The sequence below is a fragment of the Pseudorca crassidens genome, chromosome 19 (assembly GCF_039906515.1).
Source record: "Pseudorca crassidens isolate mPseCra1 chromosome 19, mPseCra1.hap1, whole genome shotgun sequence".
Lineage (NCBI taxonomy): Eukaryota > Metazoa > Chordata > Mammalia > Artiodactyla > Delphinidae > Pseudorca > Pseudorca crassidens.
The window spans coordinates 18,665,055-18,693,019 of record NC_090314.1 but is presented as its reverse complement, the minus strand read 5'-3'; the positions used below and the strand labels follow the sequence as shown (position 1 = coordinate 18,693,019).

Here is a 27,965-nt window from a genome sequence, read left to right as displayed (position 1 = left end):
AGCCCCTGCTCAATATTATATTGAGCTTTCCAATTCAGGAACATGATACGCCTTTATATTTATTCAGAGTTTATTATGTGTCTGTCAGTAAAGTTCTATTGTTTTCTTCATGTAGCTTTTATGTACTTTTTATTAAGTTTAGTCCTGGGTATTTTGTAATGTTGTTGCTCTTGTGAATTGGATCTTTTGTCTCCTTATACTTTCTTTTTTAAAAATTAATTTGCGTATTTTTGGCTGCATTGGGTCTTCATTGCTGCACGCGGGCTTTCTGTAGTTGCTGCGAGCAGGGGCTACTCGTTGTGGCTACTGGGCTTGATAAATAGAAAGGGGGCACATGTCTGTTGAACGTCTACTACATACCAGGGATAGTGTTGAGAACTTTAAACGTAATCTTATTTAATCCACAACAATTCTGTGGGTGACTAATATCGTTCCTATTTAACAGATGAGAAAACTGAGGCACAGAGTGGTAAGTATGGAAGACGACACAGCTAACCTCACTCACAGATGAGCTCATTGTTATCTGCCTCAGCACGCTCTTTTTGAAATGGATATCCCCTGCCTAGACCAAGAAGTTTCCAAATGTTTTAGTCTACTCTACACTGGTGCCAGATGGCCACCAGGACCCCCCTGCCAAGGGTGACATTACTTCCCTCCTTGGAATGAGACAGAATAAGTAGAGTGGAGCTGACCTATCCACACTCTCCGACCAGAAGACAAACCCCAGGCTTTGCTGGGCACTCTACCACTACATACCTGGAGCCTTTCGTTCTAGGAAGAGATATACGTGGGCTTAGAGGCCAGAACAAGGTGGGAGGGAGAGGAGGGAAAGAATGGCCGGGGATAGAAGACAGGGGTGGGGCAAAGAAGATGAAAAGGGAACAGTGAGTAGGAGGTGGGGACAAGGTCTGGGCCGGGAGCCTGAGTCCTGGTGGGAGCAGTGGGGACCAGTCTCCAGGGCTCTCCAGGCACTCCACATCCAGTGTGGACTCTGAGCCACAGGGTCCACTCTGAGGGGGCCAGGACCGGGGCCACAACCACATAAATTTCTGTTTCCATCCTCCAGACCATAAAGAGTGGCCGTGGGATCACGACACAGAACAGGGGCCCCCATCTCCACCTGCTCAGACACACAGATACACACACAGGGCAGGATTCCTGACCCAGACCAGAGACATGTGTACAGACACAAGGGTGTACACACGCAGATGACACACGAGAGGGCACAGACACAGGCCTGGATAAAGGGACACAGATCCACACACAGACATGGGGAAAGACATAGATGCAGATGCACAGCAGCCCAGGAGACAAATGTGCGAACACATGGAGACACTCACGAACCCGCAGACACGCAGAGGGAGTCACGGACACATGTACATGTGGTGCACACACCCACACACCCAGGGAGACACTCTGAAGGTGTCAGAGGGACTGTAGAGAGACAGGCAGATGGCTGGACCTCGTGGACAGACAGTCCCCAGCAAACCTATGCTTGTGCCTGGCCCTCAAGGGGTCACAACTATTGCCTGTCCATGGCAGGCCTGAGAACCCCAGGCTGCCACCCAAACTGCTCCCCAGAATCCCCTCGCCAGCTCCTTGAACGCACATGCGGTGGCCCAGCTCTCCTGACACACGTGTGCGTGTCCCAACAGGCCTGTGCCCCACCCATGGGGGCTGACATCCCTGTTCTGCAGTGCAGGGAGGGGTCAAAGCACAGCCCCCTCCGCCACAGGCCACAGGCTGTGCCCAAAGGGCCCAGCCTGGTCCAGGAGGAGGGAGGCGCTGGGGGGACCAGGGCGTGGCCAGGGCGGGCACAGGAGCCGGTACCTGTCAAACAAGAGCCAAGGAACAAACTAGGTTCTTAGTCACCTTGCTCTTCTCCCCGTTTTGGCATCAGCCCCTCGGGGCAAGGGGAAGCTGATATCATAATTATTGGCTCGCCCAGCAGCTGCCTCCCCTCACCTGATGTCAGCACAGACCCAGGACGGCCGAGCTGACGGACTGATAGAGAGACGGAGCTCCTGGCCCCCCAGACCCCGGCCCCCACGCCGACCTGCTTCACTGAGCGGTAAGAAGAGACCCGGCCTAAGTCAGCCGTGGAGGCCAGCAGGGCTGGGCCAGGGAATGGGGAGGGGGGGTTGCCTTTTTAATGGGTCCTGGGAGTGACTGGGAGCACCTGGGAGTGACTGGGAGCACCTGGGTGCTCCCTTTCTTCTCGCTGCAGCTCAAGGGAGAATCAGGAAGTGGGGTGAGTGCCTGGAGGGCAAGGAGGACCCCCTCCTCCTTATTCCTCCCTCTTCTTCCTGTTCCAGGTTGTCTAACTTCAATCCTTCTTGCTGTAGTGTGGTTTTCCGTTCTGGTGTTTCGTGGATTTTCTCTGTGTGTGTCTGTGTGTTGGAGAGGGTGTGCTTAGCCACCCTGTGCTGGAAAAAAGTCAGGACACAGAGGGGCTAAAATTGGAAAACTAGAGCTGAAAGACAGGGAGGCAGATTCCCAATTTAGTGGCTTTTCCAAGTGGAGAGGGAGAGCCCAGCTCTGGGGGCTAGTTGGTGCTAAGGGTGTCTGTTGATCAAGGAATCATTCACTGCCCCTAAGCAGCCTCAGCTGGGGTCTAGATGCCCGGGCCTGCACAGAGGACTGGGCTGCAGGAAGGAGAGGGTGCAGCTGGTGGAGAAGCAGACAGGTGGCGAACAGGTGCTACGGCCACAACCTGATGCTACACTCAAGGCAGAATCCCCCGGAGGTCTGGACCCCAGAAACCAAGAGGCCTGGTGAGCAAACCTGGGATACGCAGGGAGCTCTCAGACCCTGGACGCCTGGAATTGGGGGTCTGGGGAGCAAAGGCCCTTAGGGAACTGGCCGGAGCAGCAGGAAGACCCCTCTGGCTCCCATGGCTTTTCCCCACCCCCTATCTGATCAGGTAAGGTTCTGGCATTCCCCGTGGAGTCCCCAGGCCCTCCCCAAATGTCCAAAGAAGCAAGTTAGATTAAGAATAGACTCGAATGAGTGGGCGTGTTTGCCTCTTGTCTCTGCGCAAGGTGTGGGGAAGATATGTTTGCGTGTGCATTGTGGCCCGTCACGGCTGGTCAGCAGGAAAGGACCCGGGTGGAGAGGGCGCATCCTCTCGAGAAATCATCTCATCCATTCCACCTGCCTCTAGGCTGGTCGTTTCCCGAGCCGGGCAGGTATGCCCCCTCCTCACTTTCCCAATCCTGAGGGAGGAAACTCGGGCATTCACTCACAGTCCTGAAGTCAGTCCTTCCTGGAGTCTGAAGTCCCTGCTGCCGCAGCATCCAGCTCTGCCCGCCCCCATAGGGTTCTCTTTTCCCTGCTGATAAAACCCAGTTCCTCTGGGCTGATGGGAGGGTGAGAAGGGTTGGGTGGCATTGCACTCCAGTCCTGTCCCCGTCGGGCCCAGCTCAGGCCCTTTTACCACCCTGGGCATTCCCTGACCCCCAGGATGCAGGCAGTAGAAGGGCATCCCCAACTGATGGGGGCAGCACCTCTGTTCCTGGACCCCACTCTCGTGGTGGCAGGTAGGGCCAGAGTGGGGCTGGGTCCTGGGGAGGCTCTGGTCCTCGGGAGCGAAGGTGCTGTGAGGAGAGGCACGTGTCCTCTCAGCTCCCTGCCCGGCCCCGCCCATGCCGCCTCTGCGGAGCTCAGCTCCGGGCTCCAGGGCCTGCCGAGGCACGCTGCCCCCCCAGGCCCGGCGCCTCACTCACCTCCCAGGGCCAGGAACCTGTTCTCCCGGGAATGCCGGGGAGTTCTCAAAGGACTTTATTTCAGTAAAGGATTTTATTTCTTGATTCTGCTCCTGGGAAGGCAAGAGAAAGATTAGAGAGTTGGGGCACCCTCCCTGCTCCCCATATCTGTCTCATCCACACACTAACCCCATAGGACCCCAACCAACAGCTGTGCCTTCATTCATTGTGAGACGGGAGAAGGTCTGGGACAGTTGAAGACAAAGGGGGAAGCCCACTGGTGACGCTTGCCTTCTGGGAAGATGTCTTATGTCCCCACTTTGGTCTCAGGGAATGTCTTCCTTTAGCCCCCATGGAGAGTTCCATCTGCCCTCTAAGAAAGTACCGCTTCCCATGGGCTCTCCATCCTTTTCTGCCAGGAAGTCCTTCCTGCTGTCTAACCTCCCTCCTTCCAGCTTGAGTCTTCATGGACCAGCAAAGCCCCCACTGCCTACACAGGGCTCAAGCACCTAGCTAGAGACTGTTACTAAGTCACACTGAAATTTCTGAAGACCTTGTGTACAGGAAGGGACAGAAATAAGGCCCCATGCCCGCTGCCCCTCTATTAGTCTCTCTGGCTCCATACCCTGATGAGAAGGGGGCTGTTGGGAGACATTTCTGCCTGCCTCCCCTTATTCCCCTATAACAGAGGGATGCCAGGGACAGAGGTCCCGCAGATATGGCCTCCCCTCTTTCTTTCCCAGTCACAGCCCACCGTCCCTGCTGAGGCCTGCAGGAGGGAGTTTTTAGCAAGCTGAGATAGGCTTCTGCAGCAGGAGAGATTGACATTAGACTTCAGAGAGACGTTTCAGCATTTTAAATTAAGTTTACCTGGACTATGTGACCACAGGAGGTGGTTTCCTGAGTGGAGAGACAACCATTGATCTGTGATGGGTGTGGCTGGGCTGGCGACATGCCCGGGAGCAGGGGAATGACAAGATGACCTCTGGGAGAGTGGGTCTCAGAAGCATCAATCAAAGGTCCCTGAGTGATTTTGTTCTTTCTCATTTATTCCTTTCCATCCTTTGCCCCTTCCTCCATCTCTGTACCCATCTCCAACCTCCACCCCTCTGCATGCATAACCTCTCTACTCCACCTGTCTTTCCTTTCACAACCCAACTCTACCCCCATTCTCATCTCTAACCACAATCCAGCCCTCTTCCTATCCAACCCACATCCCCAACCCCAGTTTCAAGTCCACCTCCACCACCTTATTTCTCTCTTTGCTTTCTCCCTCACCTCCTCAGCCCCAACTTCATCCTCATCCCTAACTCCATCTTCCCATCCCACACCATTTCCACCTCCCCAGGCTGGATCTCGCCATACACCAGAGATCCCCTTTGGAGGTCAGCGCCCCTCATCGGTGCCCCCGCCAGGTCCTGGTATGTCCTCCACGTTCTCCCAGTGTTCAGGACAAAATGGATTGGGTAGGATCATCCCTGGAGAAGCCCTCAGCTTCCTGATCTTATCTGAACTTTAAAGGCTGGTTGCTGGCCAAATAGTAAAAATGAGTTCAGGTGCAACAAGACAAGTCTGATGTCCAGATGGACCTCTCAACACTGCAGGTGTGTGGCAGGTCAAGTGGGGAGATGAAGAGACGTCCTTAGAGGGCCCCAAAGGGAGGCAGTGGCAATGTTTTTGGGGGGTGCTGGGAGCATAACCGATCCTATTAAGCATGGCCAGGCCCAAGGCAAGGAGATGGACAGAAGCTAAAGCAAGGAAGCCTGCTGGGTTGTTTAGGAATGACTGCAGTCTTGGGCATCCCCAGTCTCTACCCCACCTGTGGCTCTTGCTTAGTCAGCTCAGATTAATGGAGCCGGGGAGAGAATTAGCTGAATCGTGATCTCTCAGGGAACTTGACTCAAGAGTCAGCTGTGAGTCACAGAGAAAAGGAAACCCATGCTCTCATGGCTACTCTGGAAGGTGCAGAGGGTAGGTACCACTCAAGACCCCCCAGGATGCAACAGAGAGTTTCCCAGAAGTCTGACCCTAACCCTCCACCCCGTGCTCATGGGAGGACACATGATTGGTCTACTTCAAGCCCTGCTCCCCCAGCCTGAAACTACTGCTTCTGATAAACTACAGACAACCTGGGCAGGCACCAACACACACACACACACACACACACACACACACACACAGAATAGGGCATGTCCCTGGTACCGGATCACCCGGAGACAGTTGGAGATCTTACATACACTTGTAAATTCCACAGCCATGTCCCAGACTACACCAGCCCATCATTCTTGGAAGGCATAGGATGTGCATGAGGACACACACACACACACAGACACACACACACACATCGCTGTGATCAGAAAACCCAATTTTCAGACTGTCCACTTAGCAGAGGCAGAGTGACTGCAGCAGTATTCACCATCAGAGGTGTCCCCAGCTCCCTCTGAGAGGAGTTCCTGGAGCCCACATTGGGCCCCACGGAGCATGTGGCTTTGGAGAAGAGGCTCAGCCTCTGGGACCTTCTCATGATCATGTCCGATCTGCCCAAGGTGGGAAAGGTTTTGGAGAGAAAGTTCTTTGGGATGACAATGCCAAGCCCAGGAGGATCTGTGTGTGTGTACGTGTGCTCTGGGTGGCTTTGGAGGAGAGGTGCACCAGTAGGTATTTGTCTGGTACTAGATCTGCATCATTAGTAGTGGTGGTGGGATTAATATCCCTAATAGTAGATTGGTAACAATGAGAGTCCTTATGATAATAATATGTACAGAGCATGAGAGGCCCCTGGCTCAAGGGATGGTAGGTCCCTGAACCATCTCAAGCCCCCAGTAAGGTGAGCAGGCAGAAAGGGGTCTGGACCCGTCCTATGTAGAGCGCCCAGGGAGGGGCAAAAGGTTGAAGGGGCAAAGATCTCAGCCCGCATCCCTCTCCTATAATCCAATGGGCCTGGGACCCCAGGGGAGGAGGCAGGGGCGCCAGGCAAGACGGTGTCAGTTTCTCTTCCTCAGAGGATTTTGACACCCTGCTTCTCACTCAGTCCCCAGGACAGCCAGGTGAGGTATGTAAGGCAAAGAAGAGGATCCCATTTTATAAAGGAGGCAATGAGGTTAATTTCTGTGACTAGCCCACGCTGATGGCAGAGCTGGGAGAGGAGATTCTAGGGTCCTTGGTCAGAAGGACTCCCTGTGCGGGAACAGGCGGGCTTTGTAAGGCAGCTGGGGGTTTCTGAGATAATAAATGCCAATCTAGGGGATGAGGTGAAACAAGGCCCCAGTCATCGCTGTGGGTCTCACCTCTCATATCCTCAGCCACCAATCACCAGCACAGCCAGTTAACTCCACAGCCAGTTATCAGAGCAGCTCACAGGAGGCCGGAGGGGGGACCAGGCTCAGCCCTGAGCGACTTTGTTATGGGGGAAGGACTTCTGGGACACTGGATCACAGAGATAATGGGTGCTCAGAGGAGACCAACTTCATCCCACCCCCCCGCCCATTCCCCTACCCTCTTTAGCCAGAGTGGCTGGAAGAGGCGTGTTGTAAGGAAGGAGGAAGGCCATATGTTACCATCTATGAAAAATCCTCCTGTTCCTTCAGTCACTGCCCACCTCACCATCCACTCTTGGATCCCTTTCACAGCTAGGCAGACGGAGGACTAGAAGGAACTTTCTTTGGAAATCAGACCACTGCTTTCTGAACATTGCCCCCTGGGAGGACTAAACAAGCAAGGAATCCTCACCCTTCAGGAGCCCAGCTCTGAAGTCGGGCCCCAGGGGCTCCAGGTCACCTGGCTCACATACGAGTCCCTTGCCAGACCTATTCTCACCATCACACGCAGTCATGCCTTTAAAAATTCCTGGGGCAGATGCGGGGTGGAAGTCACCTTCTCCCTAAATCTCACATGTAAGGGTCTCATGATCTTGGAAGGGAGAATTTTGCCTCCCCCTCCCCCTGCTAAACTTGGAGGGCAAGATGACCTTGCTTCTGGGCACAAGATCTGGAGATGGGCTCACAGCCTCAGAGCCTGAACTCCAGAGGAGGCAGGAGGGAGGAAAAGACAGACCATGAATGACACCAAAGACCAAAAGATTCCTTGGGGGTTGGGGGTGTTTAGGTGGGAAGTGTCTTGGAAACAGTCACCTAAGGAGTAGGGAGAACCCAGCAGAGCCAGTCTCTCAGACCAGGTGTCCATAGCAGAGGAGAAAAGGGGGCCTGGTGTGTGTGTCTCAGAAAGAGATGGATGGGAGCTTTGAAGGATAGCATTTCTTATTTCCTTGAAACCAGCACCTCTTTCTCCCCATCTACCAAATGAGCATCTATAGGCAGTTCAAGGACACCCATTAATCTGTCCCACTGTCCATTCATTCATCTGTCTGTCCGTCTGTCCAGCTTTCCATCCAGTCATTTGTCCACCCATCAATCTGTCCATTTCACCCACTCACCTATCCTTCCATTCATCCACCTATCCCTCCCTCCATCCATCCATCATCCTTCCATCCAAGGAGGTCAGGTCCCACTCGGTCTCCCCAGGGCTGCTGGGAAGGGCCTGTGGTCCAGTGGCCTTTATGGGGCATGTGACCTGCCTGCCTGGCCTGCGGAGGCAGCCCCGCCCCGGCCCTCAGGCAGGGGGCTGGTCCAGGCATGTGGGAGTATTTATGCCTCAGTGGAAGCTCCTGGGGAGTTCCTGGGCTGAATGACTCCCCGAAGAAGCCGTGATGGTGGCCATGGCCCAGAGCCTACTGTGAGTGCTTGGATTCAGCTCCTCTGGGGCCAAGGCTGGGTGGCAGGGGCTGGGAACGGGCTGGAGAGATGGGAAGCTGCCCACGATGGTCAGGGACGGTAGAAAGGAAGGGGTTCTGGGCAAAGGAGAATGGGGGAACCGGAAGCTGTTGGAGTTCGACATCCACAGCCAGGCTGGGACCCACCCTGCAGGAGGGATGAGTCCATTGCCATTTACTAGCCCTCGGTGAACGGCAGGAAGGATACGGCAAGACGACTAACATTACAAGAGAGATTACATTACGGGTTAGACATCGGAAAGAACTTCAAGGTCGGCCCCAGGCATGCGAGGTGGTTCGAGCGCTTTTTCGGGATGGGCATACCGAGTTCTGCTCTAAGACAAGCTTACTTCCAGAGGCAGAGGGATGACTGAAGTGGCTTCAGGAGAGCCCTGGTTTGGGGAATGGGAACGACTCAGCTGCAGGTGTCCGTGGCTCAGATTTGAGGAAAGCATCACATGGGGGACATGATCACTCTTCATCCTTTGTTCTTATTCCCCACTCCACCCCCTGCCCTTTTCATCTGTAGTTGCTTCTCAGAGCGCTTTAATCAGATCTCAAGGCAGGGGCAGCTGACCCACTTCCTGATACCGAGTCAGGGTCAAGAGCCAGAGGGGACAGGATTTTGGCCTCAGAGCCCCCAACCTTGATGGGAGCAGAGGAGCTAGAAACCCCAGACTCCCAGTATCCAGGGTGTCCAGCCTCAGGAGTGGCCCCTACCAAACTGCTCCAGGGGACCCCTCCCAGCAGCCGGGAGGGTGGAGCCTGGGTGGGGCCACAGGCGGCACTGGGCACGGTCCCCACCCCTTGTAAAACATGCTGCCACAGCCAGTAACAGAAACCATTAAGGTGGAACTCTACCATCTCCACCTCTGTAAAGGGCAGGTAGGAGCAGCCTGCATGGGAGGGAGTGTGTAGAGCCCAGTGAGGGCCCTTAGTGTCCTCTGTGACTCAGCCGCCCACGTAGGGTACAGGGACAGACCGTCCCAAGGAAACCTCCAACCTTGCCCCTCACCTGCCAATCTGGCTTCCAGGTGTGAGCAAGGAAGTTGAGGTGTTCCCGAGGTGGGGCTGGGTAGCGTAGTGGTTAGGCACTCTCGCTTTGAAGCCTGTGTCTGAATCCTGGGGAGCATCATTCACTAGCTGAGTGAACTTGGGCAAGTCAGGTTAACCTCTCTGAGCCTCAGTTTCCTCGTCTATAAAATGGGGGTGATAATACAGCACCTCCTTTCTGGGGTATAATAACTCACCCAGTTGTTCCTGGTCCCCTTGAGGATTTCCTCAGAGAGGTCCCTCCTGAAGAAAAAGCAGAGATGAGGGCCTAACTGACAGCTCTGTGGACCATATACACATCCACAGGACCAGCTTCAACATCTTTAGATGCAAATGGTCCCAGCGCATCATTTTACTTATAACGAAACTGAGTACAGAAAAGGAGAAGCGACTTGTCCAAGGTCACACAACCAGCCAACAGGGTGTCCCCCCGCTCCTACCCCACAAATACCCCTCTGCCTTAATCCTGGGGTACTGGGAAAAGAGTCTCTGAGGGGTGGGGAGATATGCTGGGTGGAAAGGACAAAAGACCTGGCTGTTTGTGAGAAGGACACAGAGCAAAGATTTGATAACACTGGTTGTTGATCCTGTGTTCATTCTTTCTGAGGAATTTATTCCTCGTCATGTTTCCTACTCAGGTTAGCATTTCTTTCTTCCCTCCGACTCCAGGAAAGATCAAGTCTACTTCTTCTATCCCTACCCCTGCCCTCCCACTCCTCAAGGATCATGGAAGAAGGAAAAGTTCTGAGAGTAGGGGGTAGACAGAATACCTGGATACTAAAGTGGTCTTCTGCTAAAGTTTTGCCAGCGTTGCACCCCTGGAGTGGTTTGGGGGCGTAACTGGGGCTCTGAGGCCTGAGACGCAGGAGATGTGGTTTTCAGTTTTAACTATGTGGCCCTGGGCATGTCATTTCTCTCTGGACCTTAATCTTCTCCCCTGAAAAATGGGATTAATGACATTTCTCCCCTACCAGTGATGTATGATAAATGCTCACCCACCAGCTCTCCAAAAAAAAGGACTAATTTGTAGCATTTGCAAATTTCCTTGGGTAAATATTCCCACCAAGGCCAATTTGGGCCAATTTCACCAAAAATGGATTTGGAAAGAGATGGGTACAGTTGGCCCTAACAAGTCCATAGCAGCTGACTCCAGCACACCACTGCCTGCTACTCTCTGGGGCAAAGGGAGGATGAAATGAGATGATAGATACGAAGGTGCTTTGTCAACTGCAGAGTGCTTTATAGATGTGCAGTTGCGATTAGGGAAGTCCTTACAGTCCAAGGGACCCCAGGGCACTGTCCACCATCGAGAGCCCTGGCCTAGCTCTAGCCCAAAAAGAGAGCAGGTTGTGGGTTGTGGAAGCCCACCCTGAGTGGCAGGGTCATGAGTGCCATCAGGGGTAGCTCCTGGGATCCAAGGAAGGAGGAGAGCTGACTGGACCTCCTGCACTGGTTTGCTGACGAGATTTGCAGGCACACATCCTATTGTGCCCCCTGAAACTGCAGCAGGTAGCGTAAAGATTAGTCATCAATGAAAGATTCCTCGTGAATGCAGATGCCAGAGCCCGGACACTGCAACCGTCAGAGAGGCCTCTTGAGGGATCCAAAGCAAGAGTCGCCTCCCCTTCCTTCCTACTCGAATCCCTGGGAGTTTCTGCAGCCATTCTCCCTCAGGGGAAAGGCTAAAACGATCTCTGAGGCCAGAGGGTCAAGAGGAGAGAAGTGTAGCCTCTGCCAATGGGGGAGGATGATGTCAGGGAGACGGAGGTGGGAGGCAGAAAAGAGGAGTTCCCTCCGCTCTCCTGGTCCTCACCCCCAGAGCTCATCATTTAGGATAACTCTGTCCCACTGCTAATATTAATAATAGCTATCATTTACTGAGCACATCCTATGCATTAAGTTATTTGCAAGCAATATATCACTTAACCCTCCAGAGAGGTACGTACTATTAGCCCTATTTTATAGATGAGGAAACTGAGGTCCGAGGAAGGACGCTGAGCGAGTTGCCCAACCAAAGTCCCACTGTTAAATGGGATTCAAACCCAATCCTGACTCTAGAGCTTCGGAACTAGATAATGCAACTTTAAGAGCTCCACCAGCTACTCGAGAAAGGGGTCAGGGACTAAGGCAGCCTCATCCCTCTCTCCACAAGGGGGGAGGTGGGTCCACAAGCCCTGTTATCAGAGGAGCAAAAGGAGATACAGAGAACTGCACCGTTTTTTCAAAGTCACACAGCCAGGAAGTGACACAGCTGGGACTCAAACTTGGGTCAGCCCAAATCCCAAACCTTTGCTCTTAACCATATGTTCTTCTGCCTCTGGAGAGGAGAGTGACCACCGCCCCACGTGTTACAAAGCCCAAGACCTGGGGGAGGAAGGGGCCCAGGCTTGCCTCTGGTAGGCCTGGAGAAGGCCTTGGGAAAGCACCTCTGGACCAGGGCCAGGAGTGGCAGGCGGGCCTGAGCTGTCCAGGGGCTGTCCAGGGAGCAGGGGCCGGGCCGCGCAATCATGCGGAGCCAGAGATGGGCTGCCCTGCACCTCGGGCCCCAGGCCTGCTCCACCGTGGTGTCCAGTTACGGCCAGCTCGGCGCTTCCCTGGTCACGCCACATTTAGCATTGCCGAGTGAGCGGCACCGGGACATGGAGAAGGGGCGGTGGAGACTCTTGAAGGGGCGGGAGAGCCTCCACCAGGCCCCCACCTGGACCCCAGCTCCTAGCCCCCTCTGCCACTGATCCTCTGAGGGACTTTGGGCAATTGCCCTCCCTTCTTTGTCCCCACTACCCCCTTGTCAAATGAAGGAGAGAGCTTATTTAACAAAGGTGTACCAACCCCAGGCTGGGCACATGGAGTCACCACGGCCATCCCTCCCCACCAGAGCTCCTGGGAGAGCAGGGCTGGGGAAATGCAGTTCTCCTGCTCTGCCGGAGGGGGTCTTGTGTGTGTGTAAACCTCGTGCTTTTCTTGTTGTTTGGCGCCTAGCCCATGCACCCCCCACTCTGACCCGCAACAAATGAAGAGACTGAGAGGAGTGTAGCCTTCAGAGTCAGACAGATCTGGATTCAAAACTTGACTCTATCAAGGATTAGCTATGTGACTTGGGGAAGTCACTTAACCCCTCTGAGCCTCAGTTTCTTCATCTGGAAAGTGAGGTTAATAATGTCCCTCACTCACAGGATTATTCTGACAAACCAATGAGAAAATTCTCCTAATCATTTACACAGTGGCCAGCCCAGAGCAGACTCTCAGCAAAGGGTGGCCTTTCTCAGAAACCACTTGGGCAAAGAGGAAGAAATTCAGGAGAAACTGCCCTTTGCAGATGGTGGAGAAGGAAGGCAGAGAAGTGAGGGTAGTAGTAGTAAGAACCATACTAATGTTATAAAGCAGAGACTAACATACCATTGTAAAGCAATTGTACTCCAATAAAGATGTTAAAAAAAAAAAAAAGAACCATACTAATAATGATGTTAATAATGAGGGCTGGCATTTACTGAGCACTTACTACATGCTAGGCACTGTGCTAAATTCTTCATGTGCATGATTTCATTTAATCCGGCATCCCCACGAGGGCGGCCCTCTCTCTCTCCCTGTTTTTGCAGATGATTGATGTGGAAGCTCAGAAAGCTTCGCTAACACAGCTAGCAAGGAAAGGCAAAGGCTGGCTTTGAGCTGAGTCCTCTTAACCACTCAGCTGTGCTGGGTACAGAGTTCTCCTATAATTCTAGAAGGTCTGAACAGCAAGAGCCCTCCATGTCACCTAGTATAGGCCCTGAGTTTTTCAAAAGGTGAGTGCAAAGCTCAGAAAGGGCACTGGCCTGCGCAAAGTCCCAGGTACTTTGGAGTGTGGAGGACATAGGAGAAAACCAAATATGCCACACGTTCCACAGTGGGCCGGTGGTGGCATCCCCAGTGCCGTGGGGGATGCCGGCCAGGCTCACGGGGCCACGAGGCATCCAAGTCCCCTCGAGTCCACCTGCCTCTCTCTCTCTGTGTCCTTCATACTCTGTCTCTCCCATTGTTTATCTGCTTCCTTCTGTTTCCGATGTTCCTCTCAGTTTGTCTGTTTATCTGTCCCTGTCTGTCTGTTTCCCCCTCTCATCAGACATCTGGCTGGAGTCAGGGTCCCAGCCCGGGGATGGGGTGGGAATGGAGGTGGTGGACTTGGGCTTGGTCAGCCCTGGACGGTGGTCCTCACACTCATCACAGCTGGCTTTCTTCGAGGCCAGGACTGGGTGATGGTGTCGCTACTCCTGCAGCAGTCTGACGTCACGCTGCCGGGCCCCACCAGACTGGAGGGCGAGCCCCAAGGGGACCACATGCAGGCACCGGGCCTCCCAGGCTCCCCTGCCCCACAGAACGTAAGTACCAGGCACTTAGGTCCAGGCTGAGGCCAAGACCTGAGAGGTGCACGAGCCGCAGGTGGGCCATCACCCCCACCCCCCAGGGACCTGCCTGCATCTGTCTTGTCCCTTCCACCAGCAAATAAGTACCCAGTGACTCCCAGATCCAGAAGTGTCAGACCTGGGCCTCTGTTTGTCCCTTCAGTCTGGGGCTTTCCCAGGGCAGGGCTGTGCCTCCATCCTGCTGGGGGCGACCAGGTTTAGAAACAGTGTGCTCTCGTCAGATTGGGGTTTCCCAGGGCAGGCTATGTCTCGCCAGAGCTCAGCCACAGGCCCTTTACCTTCGCGCAGAGTAGGGTCCCGGTGCAGCCTCCGCTCACAGGCTCTCTACCCTCTGTCCACCCCAGAAGCATGTCGGCTTCAGCTGCTCATCATTTGTGCCCGATGGCCCTCCAGAGAGGGCACCCTCACTGCCTCCACACAGCCCCTGCGCCGCGTCACCGGGTCCCGAGCAGGTCCACTGCCCAGCTGGCCCTGGCCTGGGCCCCTTCCGGCTCTCACCCTCAGACAAGTACCCCGGCTTCGGCTTTGAGGAGGGCCCGGCAAGCAGCCCCGGGCGCTTCCTCAAGGGCAGCCACGTGCCCTTCCATCCGTACAAGCGGCATTTCCATGACGACGTCTTCCCTGAGGCCCAGACCGCCTTGGCCCTCGCTGGACACTCCTTTAAGACCCCAGGGGCGCTGGAGGCCTTTGAGGAGATCCGCACAGATGTGGGGGAGCGTGAGGCCTTCCTGCCCGGCTTCCCAGCAGAGGCCTGGTGCAACGGGCTCCCCTACCCCAGCCGGGAGCACAGCCCCCAAGTCCTGGTGAGTACCAGTGGCCGGCAGCCATCCCACCTACCCCCATCCCAATTCCTGGCAGCCCAGAACAAACCCCCCGCCATCCCTTTCCAGAGCTTTCCACTCAGGGTCAGTGTGCACCAGGAAAGCAGTGAGCTCAGAGAGCTGGGGACCCTAGGCTTCATTCTGGGCCTCCAGGTCAGCTGGGCAAGGGTCGCTGCCCTGGCCTGGTGTGGAGGGGACAAGGCTGGGGAGGCCGGTCAGACCGAGGAAGCTGGAAGCTTCCCAGAGGCTCCTGAGTCAGGATTCCAGTGTGCAGCTTCTCTCTGTGTAAGTGTCAAGAATCTCCAGCCAGACCTACAGGCTCATATGCAAATGTGAGAAGAAAAACGCATTCCAGAGGCCAAGAGAAAGGGTTTAGGGAGGAGCCACAGGGCACAATGTTCTCTCCAGCATCAGCCTACAGAGTTGAGAGAGGACTTAAGTCTTCTCAAAGGACACTCTGGTCCCATTCTTTACCCGGAGTGAGGCCTGGGTATATTCATAGAAATACCTTGAAAGCACCTTGAAAGCTCATTTCCTTTCATAGCCGTACCCACAAGCTGTGTGACCTTGGGCAAGTCACTTAAGCTCTCTGAGCCTCATCAGAAAAGTATCGTTAATAGTACCTCATAGGCTTGTTGCCTTGGGAAGAGGAAGACTAAAGGGAGCTTTGCTCCCCGCTCCCCAGCCTGGGCTGTGCCTACTCCAGATGCCCACCAGCTCTCCTTACCTCTTGCTTTCAAACAGGCTCCCATTCAATCCACAAGCCACCCCCAACAAAAGCCTGTTTCCCAGGAGTGGAAGATAGAGAAGGCGCTGGGCCCCTACCAATTGCGGCCAAGACGGAGTCTGCTTCTGGTTCTGGGGCCCTTTGACGGCGTCTTCCTCAGGCCCACTGAACGTGGCAGCAGTCCCCAGGAAAGGGACCATCATACCAGTTACTTCCCCCTAAATGTCCACTCAGTGCCAGCCCGTGGTCACTGTGCCAGATGCTTTCTTTCAAGTGCCCTGTTCAATCCTCATGACAACCCTCTAAAGAGTTCCCACTAACCCCATTTTGCAGATGAGGAGACTGAGGCTCCGTAGAGACCAAGTGACTTGCCCAAGGTGTCTCTCAGCCTATAAGAAGTGAGGCTGAGGTTTGAGCCCACTTTCTTACACACACACACACACACACACACACACACACACAATGGAGAGAAGAGTTTGGGCCCAGAGACCCACAGCAGGCTGGCTGACTCTGAGTGATCTTGGGCACATCACTTCCCTTCTATGGGCTCAGCCCCACCATCTGCCAAATGATAGGGCTGGACATAGTGTTTGTGGCCCTTCTAGATCTGAGATTCTATGATTAGGGTTATCTCTACATCAGCAATCCCGGGCACACCCAGAAAGAGCTCACAGCTAATTTGACCCTCTGGGCCCAGATGCTGGTTCCCAAGGCCCCTGGTAATCCCAGGAAGAATGGTCCACCTGCTCTTGGCCTTGTTGACCTTCCTGTACCTAGCTGCATACTCTGTCTGGCCCTACTCTGGGTAGAACTCTATGCTGGCCCCTGGGGGCTCCATGTGGGGCTCACAACCCTTGGGAGGCCAGGATCTGGCCTCCACCGCCAGCAGCAGCTGCAGGCTCCCTCCGCCAGAGTGAGAAAGGCCACGGGGCTCCAGCAGACCAGCAACAGTGTACACTCCCCAGAGCAGAGAGCAGAGGCTCTGAGTTGGGGATGGCCAGAGCAGAGGGGACTCGCTAGCCCCCTCCAGAGAGCCTGCCAGAGTTCCCTTGGGCTTTGCAGAAGAGGAAGGGTCAGGACCTTGGGGGCCCCAGCTGGACCAACCTCTCTGGCCACTTCCTGTGCTCCCCTCACCATGGCTCTGCAATGGGAATTCTAGAGCAGTGGTCCTTTGCACACCTGCTCTGAGGGGCTGGTGGCTTTGAACAAACAAGCAAGTCCTGAGCCGGGCTTGGTGAGTGGGGTCAGGCAGTGCACCCTTGTGCCATTCCAGGGAGACCTCTGGTCCTACCCCAGCTTCAGTGTGACCAATGACAAGTCTCCCCCATGTCCCCAGACAGCCCAGCCTCAGTCTCTCACCTGCAGGGAGGTGGGGGGATGGGGAGCCCTGTCAGTTCCAGCCTCAGCTCCACCACTAACTTGCTGAGTTCCCTCAGGAAAATCCCTGCCCTTCTCTGTTCTCTATTTGTTCTCCAGGAATAAGCTCTGGGGGAGGCAAAGTAGGGGTTGCTTTTGTGTAAGGTTCGAGACACAGAAGAGAAAAAGGAAGAAAAATATGGTCCAGCTCGGTCATCTGTTATTTTTTCCTTCCAGCAGGAGTCAGAAGTTGAGGTCAAGCCCCCACCTCTGGAGAGCGGTCCAGGCATGTACTGTTACCAGCCCCCCTTGCAGCATATGTACTGTCCTTCCCAGCCCCCCTTCCACCAGGTAGGTCTGGGGCAGGTGGGCAATTTTCCCCAGGGTCTCAGGATATTACATGTGTGGGTGTGTGTGTGAGTGTGTGTGTGCACACCTGAATGGGCAGGTAGGGAGAGCCGGGCCCTGAATCTCAGGCTGGGCCACCTGGGGTGGGGAACAGGGGTTCACGGGGAGGGAAGCAATTGCCCTTCTCTTGGGGTGGGGTTTGTCTGAGACACTGCCTGAGAGGTCTCAGGAAAGAGAGTGGGACTGAGACTGGGGCAGGGCCGGATGGGAACCAAAAAGGGAGAGAAGAGGAGAGCTAGAAAAGGACTGAGCAAAGAGAAAAGGAGTAAATGGGGTGACACACAAGGCTGAGCAGACCAGGGAACAGCGGGCTTTCGTCTGGGTCAGCCACCATCTTATGTGGCCTTGGCCTCAAACTTCCCTTTAGCCTAGACAGGGTGGAACCAGGAGTGAAGTTAGGGGACCTTCCCAGTTGGAGGTTACAGGTCCCCATCATCTCTGGCCCTATCCCCCTTCCCACCCCACTGCCCAGCCTCAGCTCCTCCCAGACGTACAGGAAGCCAAGTAATTGACCCATACTGGCATGGGATGGAGGTTTTTAAAAAGAGAAAGAAAAGAGTCCTAGAATAGCCAAGCAGCTCCCAGGAGTCGCCGGGCAAGACAGAGCAAGTGACTGCCCAGCACCCCGCTTCATCCACCTGCAGCCTGGCACTGAGACAGGCCCTGCCTGTGGAGCAGGTTCTGCTCCCAGCTCTTTGGCATTGGCCTTGATCTTGGCCAAGCCAGGGAGGCAGGCAGGTGGGCGGGGGATGGGGGTGTGTTGGTCAGACTGCCTGCTTAGTGCGGAGAAAGAAGGAGAAGGAGGGAAGCAGAGGAAACACAAGAGGGATCATCCTCACTCCATGACGAGCCTGGCTGGAATAGCCGAGCGCTCCTGAGGCTCGCGGTCTGACCCAGGGTAGGAATGTCCCTGAGGCGGCCTGGCCCGTCAGGGACTGAGCCACAGCAGGGCGAAGGGACTACCAGACCCTAGGCGGCCTCGTCATGCCCAGCCCTGTCTCGATGCCCTCTATTTTCTGCACCCCCTCCTCGAACAAGATAGCCACACCCAGGGCTTTATGGAACCTGCAGAGAGGTGACTCAGTCACTAAGTGTCTCTCGGGTGACCTGGAAAGATCACTTCGGCCTGGAGCAGATGGGGGAGTCAGAGTTTCCTACCCACACTCACCCCCATAAAACACCATCCCTGGCACCGCAGCCACTCCCTTTGCCATAAAAACCACCTCCTACCCTCACCTGCCCACCATCGTGACCAGCCCTTTCAAGGAGCCACTGAAACTCATAAAAGGTGGCAGTGCCCAGCAAATGCCCAGGCTGGACACCCCACTTCCAGCCCGACCACTCCAGGAGATACCAGAGAGGTCTGGAGCGCCTGCCCAGAAGGGTACAAGGGCCTGGGCTACCCCTCACACTCTCTAGCCCAACTCCTGTCCTATCACCATGGCAACCAGAGTACCTAGAGACCTGAGAGAAAGATGCTGGAGGAAGGGAGCTCTGAGGCCTCTGAGATCCTGAATTCTGGAATGTGGATCTCCTCACAGGCCCCTGGATAGCCGCATCCTTGGCCAGCATCCTCAGATAGCTCTTTGGGGCCCATGACCATTGTGGTGGAGCACAGGAGAGAAGAATCTAGCCTCAGTTCCTTCTCTGGATGTATGTGAATGGGGGCAGGGAGCCCCCTTCCTTGGGAAGACTGGTTACCATGGCAACCACTCTGCCCCTTTGACCTCTACAGTACTCACCAGGTGGCAGCAGCTACCCTGTACCTTACCTGGGCTCCTCACACTATCCATACCAGCGGATTGCACCCCAGGCCAGCACCGATGGGCACCAGCCTCTCTTCCCAAAACCCATTTACTCCTACAGGTACGTTTCTCAGCACTCCTGAGGTAGAAGGAAGAGGGCTGAGAGGACCCTGGGGAAACTGAGACATGGAATCCCTTGAGGTATAAGGGTAATGGCAGGGAGTGGAAGTCATAGCTAGTGGACTTCCAAAGGATGCTATAGAGAAGATTCCAGCATGGGGCAGGGGGATTGACTAGTTCACCTCTGATCTCTCATCTCACCCTGGGGAGCCATGTCTGTGGCTCAGCTCAGCAGGTGCTGGTGCCCTGGATGAGCCCGCTAAGTTCTAGCTTCCTGGGGCCCAGGGCCTGAAACTGAGAGTTTAGGGGGGATGATTCCCCCCTTCTCCCTCCCTCCCCAGATATAGAGAGAAGCTTCACCCCAAAGCTCTGCTGGAAGTAAGTGAGGGATGAGGTCTGCAGATGCGGCTCAGTTATCCAGCACCTACCAGATCTGGTGCAACTGCTCTGGCGCTGGGGTTATAAGTACCAGGCCAGCAGCACCCAGCCCATCTGGGAGACCTTCCATCTGAACTTTCATTCATCTAAGCAGCATCAATACTCGACCTCCTGTGTGCCAGGCCCCTCATGGGGTCAGGTCATCAGCCAGTATGAGCTCAGGAGAAGGAAAAGGAACTTAAACATTATCCAGGAGCACAGAGAAGGGGTTTGTGGAAGGCCAGATGATGAGCAGAAAGGAGCACATGCAATCTTTGGAGTCCAGTAGAACTGGGTTCTACTCCAGGCTCTGAATTTATTAGCTGTGAAACCTCAGGCAAGTTACTTAATCTTTCTGAGCCTCTGTTTATTCATCTGTTAAAAAAAAGAGAGAGAGAGAGAACTGCAATGTTCAGGCCTTTGGATGGATTAAGTGAGAGAATGTGCTTGGCACTTTTTAGGGACTCAAAAAACCTTAATCCCCTCCCTTACTATCCAACATTCATGCAATCGGCTGAAGGCTGACTGGTAATGACAGCTTCCATTTAATGAGTGCCTTCTATGTGCTAGGCAGCATGCTTAATCCTCACGACTCTGAGACAGCTATTACTCTCTTCACTTCAAAGCTGAGGAAACTGAGGCTCAGAGAGGTTAAGGCACTCACCCAAGGTCACACAGCTAGTGAGTGGCCAAAGCCAGGATTGTAACCCAGCTCTCTCAGATGCCACGAGACCCTTGTATATCAGTAATTCCTGACTTCAGTGGACACTTTCTCATTCCTTCTTCTCTGGACCTCATAGGGCCTCTCACGCGTGAATTCTACAGCAGACTATTCTTCCTTGACTATTCCAGCCAGGCCGGGGGTGGGGGTGGGGAGACTCCAGGCCAGGTCAGAGGTTCAAACTCTCAGAACTTTCTCTGCCTTCAGCATCCTCATCTTCATGGCCCTGAAGAACAGTAAAACTGGGAGCCTTCCCGTCAGCGAGATCTACAATTTTATGACGGAGCACTTTCCTTACTTCAAGGTGAGCCCCAAATCCACCACACCCCACCAGCCCCAGGCAAGCCAGGCCTCTCTGGAACCAGAGGATTCTGTTGGGAGGTGGGAGATGAGTTTGAGTGAAAGCCAGGAGAGGGTGTGTCCCCCACATGCTCCCCCTTGTCTCCACTTCAGAAGGACAGTTCTGTGTGAGGAAGAGAGAGCTCAAGCCATTCACCAAAGGTCACACAGCAGGCTGGAGTCAGACCTCATGCTGGTGGAAGGTGGACATGGCAATTCTGATAGGCTTCAAGGAGCGTCCACCTACCCCAAATGGGGAGAGAGAGCTTGGGAAGAAATGCGAGGCTGTTCCCACCGCTGCCCCCAGGATGCTGTAGGACTGGAGGAACTGGGGTAGGAGCTGGCCAGCCAAGGTGACACAGGATGCTGGGACTGCAGAACTCATTACCTTCCTGGGAGAGATTAGGATCTGCCTCTGTGGGCGGCAGTCTCAGCTGCTGTTCTGCCAGAAAGCAGAGTGTGGGCTTCATGGTCTTAGAGTGCCCTAGGGAACTGGCTGGTTCACCCGACCTTCCCATGGACGGGATCTATCAATAATTTCTATCATCCACAGAAGGGATGGGGCTCTAGCAAACTCCCTCCCTAGAGGCAGGACAGATGCCCTTCTCTCCATTTACTCAAGGCCAAACATCAAGTGGGATCACTTGCCGGCTCAAGCTCTCTGGCTTCCCACACCACCCACTTCCCTTGTCTGATGCTCCCCAGGCCCTCCAACAAAAACCCCTTCTTCTGGGGTGGGTGCAGGGGAGGTCAGAGCTTGCGTGTGAGGGGTGCCTTCTCCAAGGCCTGCACCCTAGTGGATACAGTCTCACCTTCTACCCAGGCAGAGGGTGGGAGCTGCGGCCCAGGTAAGCCAGAACCCAGCTCCACCTGCCAGTGATTTCTGGCCCCACCGTCTTCCCAACTGTGCTGCCTGGGGGTAATTCGAGGCTGATATTCAAACAAGCTTGTACTTGCTGAGCTGCCATCAGATGAGGAGTGGGCAAGATGGTCAGAGTTCTGGCCAAGAATGAAAAAGTATTGTCATCCATCAAAAGTCCTGGAAGGGAGAGGAGGAAGGAGAGTTGTCACGGGGATTCAAGAAGCATCAAAGTCAGTATCCAGAGCTGCCCTTCTACCCCAGCAAGTCAGGGGACCAGAGCCTCCCTGGCCTATAACGCTTTTAGAGGGTCCCCTAGGGCTTCAAGGAGCCAGGCCAGAGAGAGGGAAGTGAGGGCCCTGCCCCATTCCTCTCAGCCTGTCCTCCCTGCCAACTCCCAGCCCTTCCCTACGTCTCATCTTCCTGGCTTAATTATTTTTCCTGGGAGCTGTGTAATCCCTGTTTTGTAGGGCTGAGTAGTGAAGAGGTCTAACTGCTTTTTTTTTTTTTTGGTTCCAGTTGTTGTTCTTAGCCAGTTGCATCACTCCCTCACTCCCAAGTTTACATTTGACTTCAGAGAGAAAGCATCTGTGAGGATGGGTCAGGCCCCAGATGGTGAAAGCAGTCCTATGGGGTGAGCTGGGCAGGGCCCTTAGTTAGGGAACAGAATTGGAGTCTGGGCTCTGTCACCACCTCCTTGTGTGATCTAGGGCTAGACCCTTTCTTCTCTGGACCTCAGTTTCCCAGTCTGTAAAATGGTCAGGTTGAACCCGTCTGCGCGTAAGTTACTTCCAACTCTCACCGTTCCCCTCTGACCCACCTAAGAAATTAGTTCAAAGATCCTCTGCCCCCTCTATCACTCACTCCCCAGTTGAAGGTCATTTTTCTGGGCAAGGACAGAGTGGACCCTAGGGTGGGCAGCACTCACGCCCAAGGCAGCTGAGATGGGCGTCCTGAAGCCCTGTGAGTCAGAGATGTGGGATTGGGGAAGGTCCAACCACTGGACATAATTGCTAGCACTGACCACCCCTCTTCCAAACAGGAAGTGGCTGGGGTGGGGGCTGCCCTGGCACCCCCAAATCACAGATTTATGGGGCCATAAAAGGGCCCAATCCCCATTAACTCTGCCCACAGCCTTGACTCCTAGTAGGGACTGTCGTGGGAGTTGAAGCTGAATTCCCCAGCTAGCTGGTCCGGTGGCTCAAGAATTCTCTGTCATGACCCTGGGAGCCTTGAGGGTCATCTCAACCAGGCCCCTGACCCAGGCCAGCGGCCCCTGAGAAAGGCTCCAGCAGCTCCTGCGAGCAACTTGCAGTGACGCTGGCATCAGGGCCCAGTTCTGCTGGACATGATTCAGCCTGACTGCTCCCTGGGGCAAGTGAGCTGGGGAGGAGGGAGTGGCTGCCCCTCATTAAGCAGAAACTGTGAGCTGGAAGGGAGAGGGGCCGAGGGACGAGGGTAGAGGGACCTCACCAGCCAGAGCAGGCACTCTGCCCACAGTCACCCCTGCTGGGCCCAGGACTGCCACAGAGCCTGGGACAGAGCTGGAGGTGGGGGCAAAAGGGGTGCCCCCTGGCACCCCCGCCACTGCCTCTCACCCAACTGAGTCAGCCTAATAGTTTTTACAACCCTCCCTGGGCGCAATTACTGCCCTGGTGGCATGACCAGGCCTCCTAATGGGTGTTTATTCTGTTGGTATGAGCACCGCCCGCCTGAGGGCTGGCCTCCTCATCAGGCCACGCCCCCCAGGCACACACATATGAACACTCACAACCACACACACAGACAACCATGGATACCCACACACATACCCAGAGAGACTTTCTCACACACACTCATTTCTCAGGGACACACATGCCCTCACACTCAGAGGACTCCACAGACCTACACCCCAGAGACAAACTCACAGCAGGGAGAGCTCAGCGTAGCGAGTCCCTCTCCACAGACGGGTCCAAGCACAGGCCTGAGGACCCAGTGGGGAGTGGCCCAACCGCAGGCTGGGGAGGGGCGGGGCCGTCCGTAGCGCCCACCAGCCCTTCCTTTATGAACCACCTACAGCCCTCTCTGAAGGGCATGGTGTAGGACGAAGGCAGATTCTAGGTGCTACTAACTGTGAGCAAGGTTCTTGCCCACCCCTGCCCCACTGCTGAAGGGTACCGAGCGTGGGCTGGGTGCTGACGAGGACGACAAGCCCCAGGGTGGGTGGCAGTTCTGTGCCCAGATAGCAAAGGAGTTTTCTGGCTTCGTGACCCCGGCCTGAATTCTTGTCTTGCTCTGCTCCGGCAGACGGCGCCTGATGGCTGGAAGAATTCTGTCCGCCACAACCTGTCTCTTAACAAGTGCTTCGAGAAGGTAGAGAACAAATCAGGCAGTTCCTCTCGCAAGGGCTGCCTGTGGGCCCTCAATCCAGCCAAGATCGACAAGATGCAGGAGGAACTGCAGAAGTGGAAGAGGAAAGACCCCATTGCCGTGCGCAAAAGCATGGCCAAGCCAGGTGAGGCTAACGGCCATGCAGGGAGGGCCCAGGGTGCCCATGAGGCAAAAAAAATAAGAGTGGAGGAGGCAAGAAAAGCTGAGCAAGGAGAACTGATAAGTGAGGAAAGCGCCTGAGTGCGGTTCTAAGGCTGGGAGCGTTCGTGGGGAAAGGGAGGCCTCATGGTGTCTCTCTCTCTCTTGGGCCTTTTCAGAAGAGCTGGACAGCCTCATTGGAGACAAGAGGGAGAAGCTGGGTTCCCCACTGCTCGGCTGCCCACCCCCTGGGCTGGCAGGCTCAGGCTCCATCCGGCCCCTGCCACCTCCAGCCGGGTTCTCCCAGCCGCTGCAGTCAATCCACCCAGCTCCGGGCCCCATTCGTGTCAAGAATCCCCTGCAGGACCTACTTGGGGGGCACGCACCCTCCTTTTATGGGCAGACATATTCGCACCTCTCACCGGGCCTGGCCCCTCCTGGACCTCTGCAGCCGTTGTTCCCACAGCCAGATGGTCACCTTGAGCTGCGGGCCCAGCCGGGCACCCCCCAGGACTCGCCTCTGCCTGCCCACACCCCACCCAGCCACAGTGCCAAGCTGCTGGCTGAACCTTCCTCAGCCAGGACCATACATGAAACCCTACTGCCAGACGGAGACCTTGGCACTGACCTGGATGCCATCAATCCCTCTCTCACTGACTTCGACTTTCAGGGTGAGCTGGGGATGGGAAGGGAGAAGTGGGACAGTACTGGAGAGGGACATCTGGCAGTGTGGCCCGTCCCGTCTAAGTCTCCAGGCTGCGGCCTGCTAACTAACTGCTGGGTTTCAGGTCAACTGGAGCAGAGAAGGCCCAAGCTGGGTAGGGGGTAGTGGTGGTTAAGGGTCGAAGAGGAATGTCCTTGCCCCCATCTCCCTCCTCCTGGTGCCCTTGAACAGGTTCCAACTGACCTATCATCAAACCGCTCTCAGCTCTGGGTGGGCTGGAAAGGGCCCAATGTTCCATTCCATATTTGGTTGTGAGTGACCGATGGTCTGAACATTCCCAGAAGCGATTGCATTTTCTGAGTTCATCTTCTAATGCAGAGGAAGGAGACAGATCTTCCCCCTGGAAGAACGGAAGGCCTCAGAGCTAGGCAGGTCCCGGGGGAAGAGGTTCTATCTCTTCCGTTCCATCTTGCCTGCTCCATCTCTGCACGTGGCAAACCCCACCCATTCCCATCTAATCTCCAGTGCACCCCCAGGTCCTGGTACTGGCCACAGGGGGTTTGAAGGAGGGTGCTGACCCAGGCCTCAGACCTTCTGTGTGCACTGGGGTAGGAGACACCCACAAGCAGGTGGGAGCAGCCGACCCCCAGAGATCTCCCAGGCTGATGGGGAGAGAGCCCAGGTCTTGGGAAGCTGTTGTTAGAAACGAGCAGCTAGAGCCTCCCTCCAGAGGTAGGGAACAGGGCTCAACAGCCTCAGAAGAAGCTATAGACATGTGAGCAACCATAAGCATCACCTGAGCCACCATAAGCATCACCTGAGCCCTGCTAACTGTGAGGCATCTTGTGAGGCGCTTTGCATGTGCTCTCTCATGTGTGCCTATAGGATAGGAGGGATTATTCAACCCACTTCACAGATGTGTACCAAGGTTAAGTAACTTATTCAAGGTCACTTAGCTAGAAAGAAGGAAAGTTAAGGGAATTCCGTGGAGGTCCAGTGGTTAGGACTCCACGGTTTCACTGCTGAGGGCACAGGTTCAATCCCTGGTCGGGGAACTAAGATCCCGCAAGACGCGCAGGGCAGCCAAAAAAAAAAAAAAAAGAGAGAGAAAGAAGGAGAGTTAGGATTGGAACCCAGGCAGCCAAGTTCAGTCGAGGGTTTAGTTCAGCTCTCTTCCTCCAGACCCTGCAGCCCTGATACCCAGGAAAGGAGCTCCAGGCCCTGGCCTGCCACGATGCAGGTCACACAACACATAGAGGAGGAGCTGGTGGCAGCACTGTTTGCTCCCAGAGTCAGTGCTTCCTGGCTTTGCTCCCGTCCCTTGGGCCCTGCAGTGGAGGATGCCCAGGGAGCTGAGCCCAACCAGCTCACTGGACGCAGCAGTGCATTGTTGGAAGATCCTTGGTCTGGGCTGCAGATCCACCTTCCTTGGGAGCCTGGGCAAGAGCCAGGGTGAAGAGTTCCTGGGGCTCCCTCCCCAGGGTAACCCCAGAATGTACAGCATCTGCATCAACCCTTCCAATAGGCAGCTCTCAAATCCTTGATCATCTCCCCCACCCACAAGAAAAAGAGCCACACAGATCATCTGAGCTATGGCTTTCAAACTGTCCTACATGGGAGGAGGAACCAGAGAGGTTCTGCAACTGCCTGGGGTCACAGAGCTAGTGCCAAGGGGCTGTTCTCCATTCAGTGTTACCCCAATCCTGCTCTCTTTAGCACGTGAGAGCATGGGGTGGGAGGTAGACAGGGCTCCTTAGTGCCTCCCAGTGACGCCTGTTCTCTCCCCCAAATAGGAAACCTGTGGGAACAGCTGAAGGATGACAGCTTGGCCCTTGACCCCTTGGTACTGGTGACCTCACCCCTGACATCATCTTCAATGCTGCCGCCCCAACCCCCATCCCCATCCCACTGCTTCCCCCCTGGGCCCTGTCTGGCAGAGACAGGCAGCGGGGCAGGCGACTTGACACCACCAGGCAATGGGGCCTCCGGGGCAGTGGGGGACCTGCATCTCACCACCCTCTACTCAGCCTTCATGGAGCTGGAACCCATGGCCCCTGCTGGCCCCTCTGTGTACCTCAGCCCCAGCTCCAAGCCCATGGCCCTAGCATGAGCTATGCTCAGCAGCTGCTCCAGCCTTTGCCTGGCCTGGAAGTCCCAGCTGGCCACCCATGTCGGGCTCACCTTAAAGGTCAAGGAAGGAACACACTCCCTGTCCCCCGTGCCACTAAGCCAACTTGTTTGTTAGCTGGCAGCTGGGGGTGTAGAAGTCACCACCCAGGATTCTGCCCCTCACACATTTCTGCCGCCTGGTACACGAGCTCCTCGCTCAGGGCCCCTGAAGAGCAAGTGTCTGGTCAAGAAGAAAATACATTCTCCCTAGCTCACACTCATCCACACTTAAGCCCTCATGCACGTATGCACGGGCGCACATGCACAGACACACACACATACAGTTATGCAGACATACACACACACACACACACACATACCTTATATCCAGAGGAATCAGAACTACATCAGAGCCTAACTTCATTTTGGGGGCAGCTGAGGGCTTTGGTTACCAAAACTCAGGGCCCCCATGCCAGGTCCAAGACCACCATGGAACCCTATTCTGACGTCCACGTTCTCTGCAGGCCCGTTCCCCTCCAGGCATGATCTTTCCCAGAAGCCCCCTGTATTTATTCTCCCATCTTCATCCCAGCGGCCCATCAAGAAGGAGGAGATATGGAGTTTCTCCCCAGGTTGTCTGTGGACCCACCCCCGGGGTCTGCTATTCATCAGCACCCGCCCTGCCAGGCTCTGCCTGTCCTCAACTTAAGCTCTCTCTGGCCTTTCCCAGGATGACACACAGGAGGGGCAGTGTCCACCCCAGGACCAAACTGAGCCCAATTCTGACACAAAGTGTTTGGAAAAGCCCTTGCCCTCAGAAACTTGAAAGTGTCCTTTTCTCCCAGCCCTGGGTGCAGGAAGGGCCCCTCCAGGTCACTACAGTCTCACTCCTGAGAAGTTCATGTAGTTTAGGCCCCAGCTTGTGAATTACTTCCAGCTGTCTCAGGCAGCCTGGGCATTCAGGGAAGGGAAGTCTGGTAGAGGCTGGTGGGGCAGCACCCATGCCCCCCTTCTTTGACTGCTTGGCAGGCCCGGGATGCCCCTGGAATGAGGAGCTGTGACCCAGTTGCCCTCCATGCCCTACCTGAGAGCCCAACCCCTACCAAGTGGGAGCCTCAGCCTATCCAGGGTCTGAGGGTGACAAGAACCCCCGGAGGTTGGCCCCAGGTTCAGATGAGACACAAGCAGAACTCTTGAAGACCTGCCATTGTCCCCTGTCCTGGAACAATAAAGCAAGTGCCCTGTG

The 27,965-nt window shown here is 55.2% G+C and overlaps 1 protein-coding gene across 5 annotated transcripts; it reads left to right on the top strand.

The window, feature by feature from the left end:
- Positions 1-1,962: 1,962 nt before the first annotated feature.
- FOXN1 (forkhead box N1) lies at positions 1,963-27,965 on the top strand. Of its 5 annotated transcripts, none has more exons than XM_067714278.1 (9): positions 1,963-2,071; positions 13,749-13,880; positions 14,270-14,728; positions 17,067-17,180; positions 18,973-19,103; positions 20,448-20,544; positions 23,725-23,932; positions 24,126-24,617; positions 26,404-27,965. In XM_067714278.1, the coding sequence occupies exons 2-9, from the start codon at positions 13,758-13,760 to the stop codon at positions 26,718-26,720; spliced, it is 1,941 nt and encodes a 646-aa protein (XP_067570379.1). In that variant the 5' UTR covers positions 1,963-2,071; positions 13,749-13,757; the 3' UTR covers positions 26,721-27,965. The 5 variants fall into 5 exon arrangements, with proteins under 5 accessions (XP_067570379.1, XP_067570380.1, XP_067570378.1 ...); XM_067714279.1 differs by having other exon boundaries at positions 1,989-2,071; positions 13,729-13,880; XM_067714277.1 differs by lacking the exon at positions 1,963-2,071 and adding an exon at positions 7,632-8,435.

Excerpts from the sequence above, each read along its gene's own strand:
- FOXN1 (XM_067714275.1), top strand. The coding sequence starts at position 13,392 with ATGCCACACGTTCCACAGTGGGCCGGTGGTGGCATCCCCAGTGCCGTG. Across the intron at positions 13,881-14,269 it reads GCTCCCCTGCCCCACAGAAC|AAGCATGTCGGCTTCAGCTG; the intron begins GTAAGTACCAGG and ends TGTCCACCCCAG. Across the intron at positions 24,618-26,403 it reads CACTGACTTCGACTTTCAGG|GAAACCTGTGGGAACAGCTG; the intron begins GTGAGCTGGGGA and ends TCCCCCAAATAG.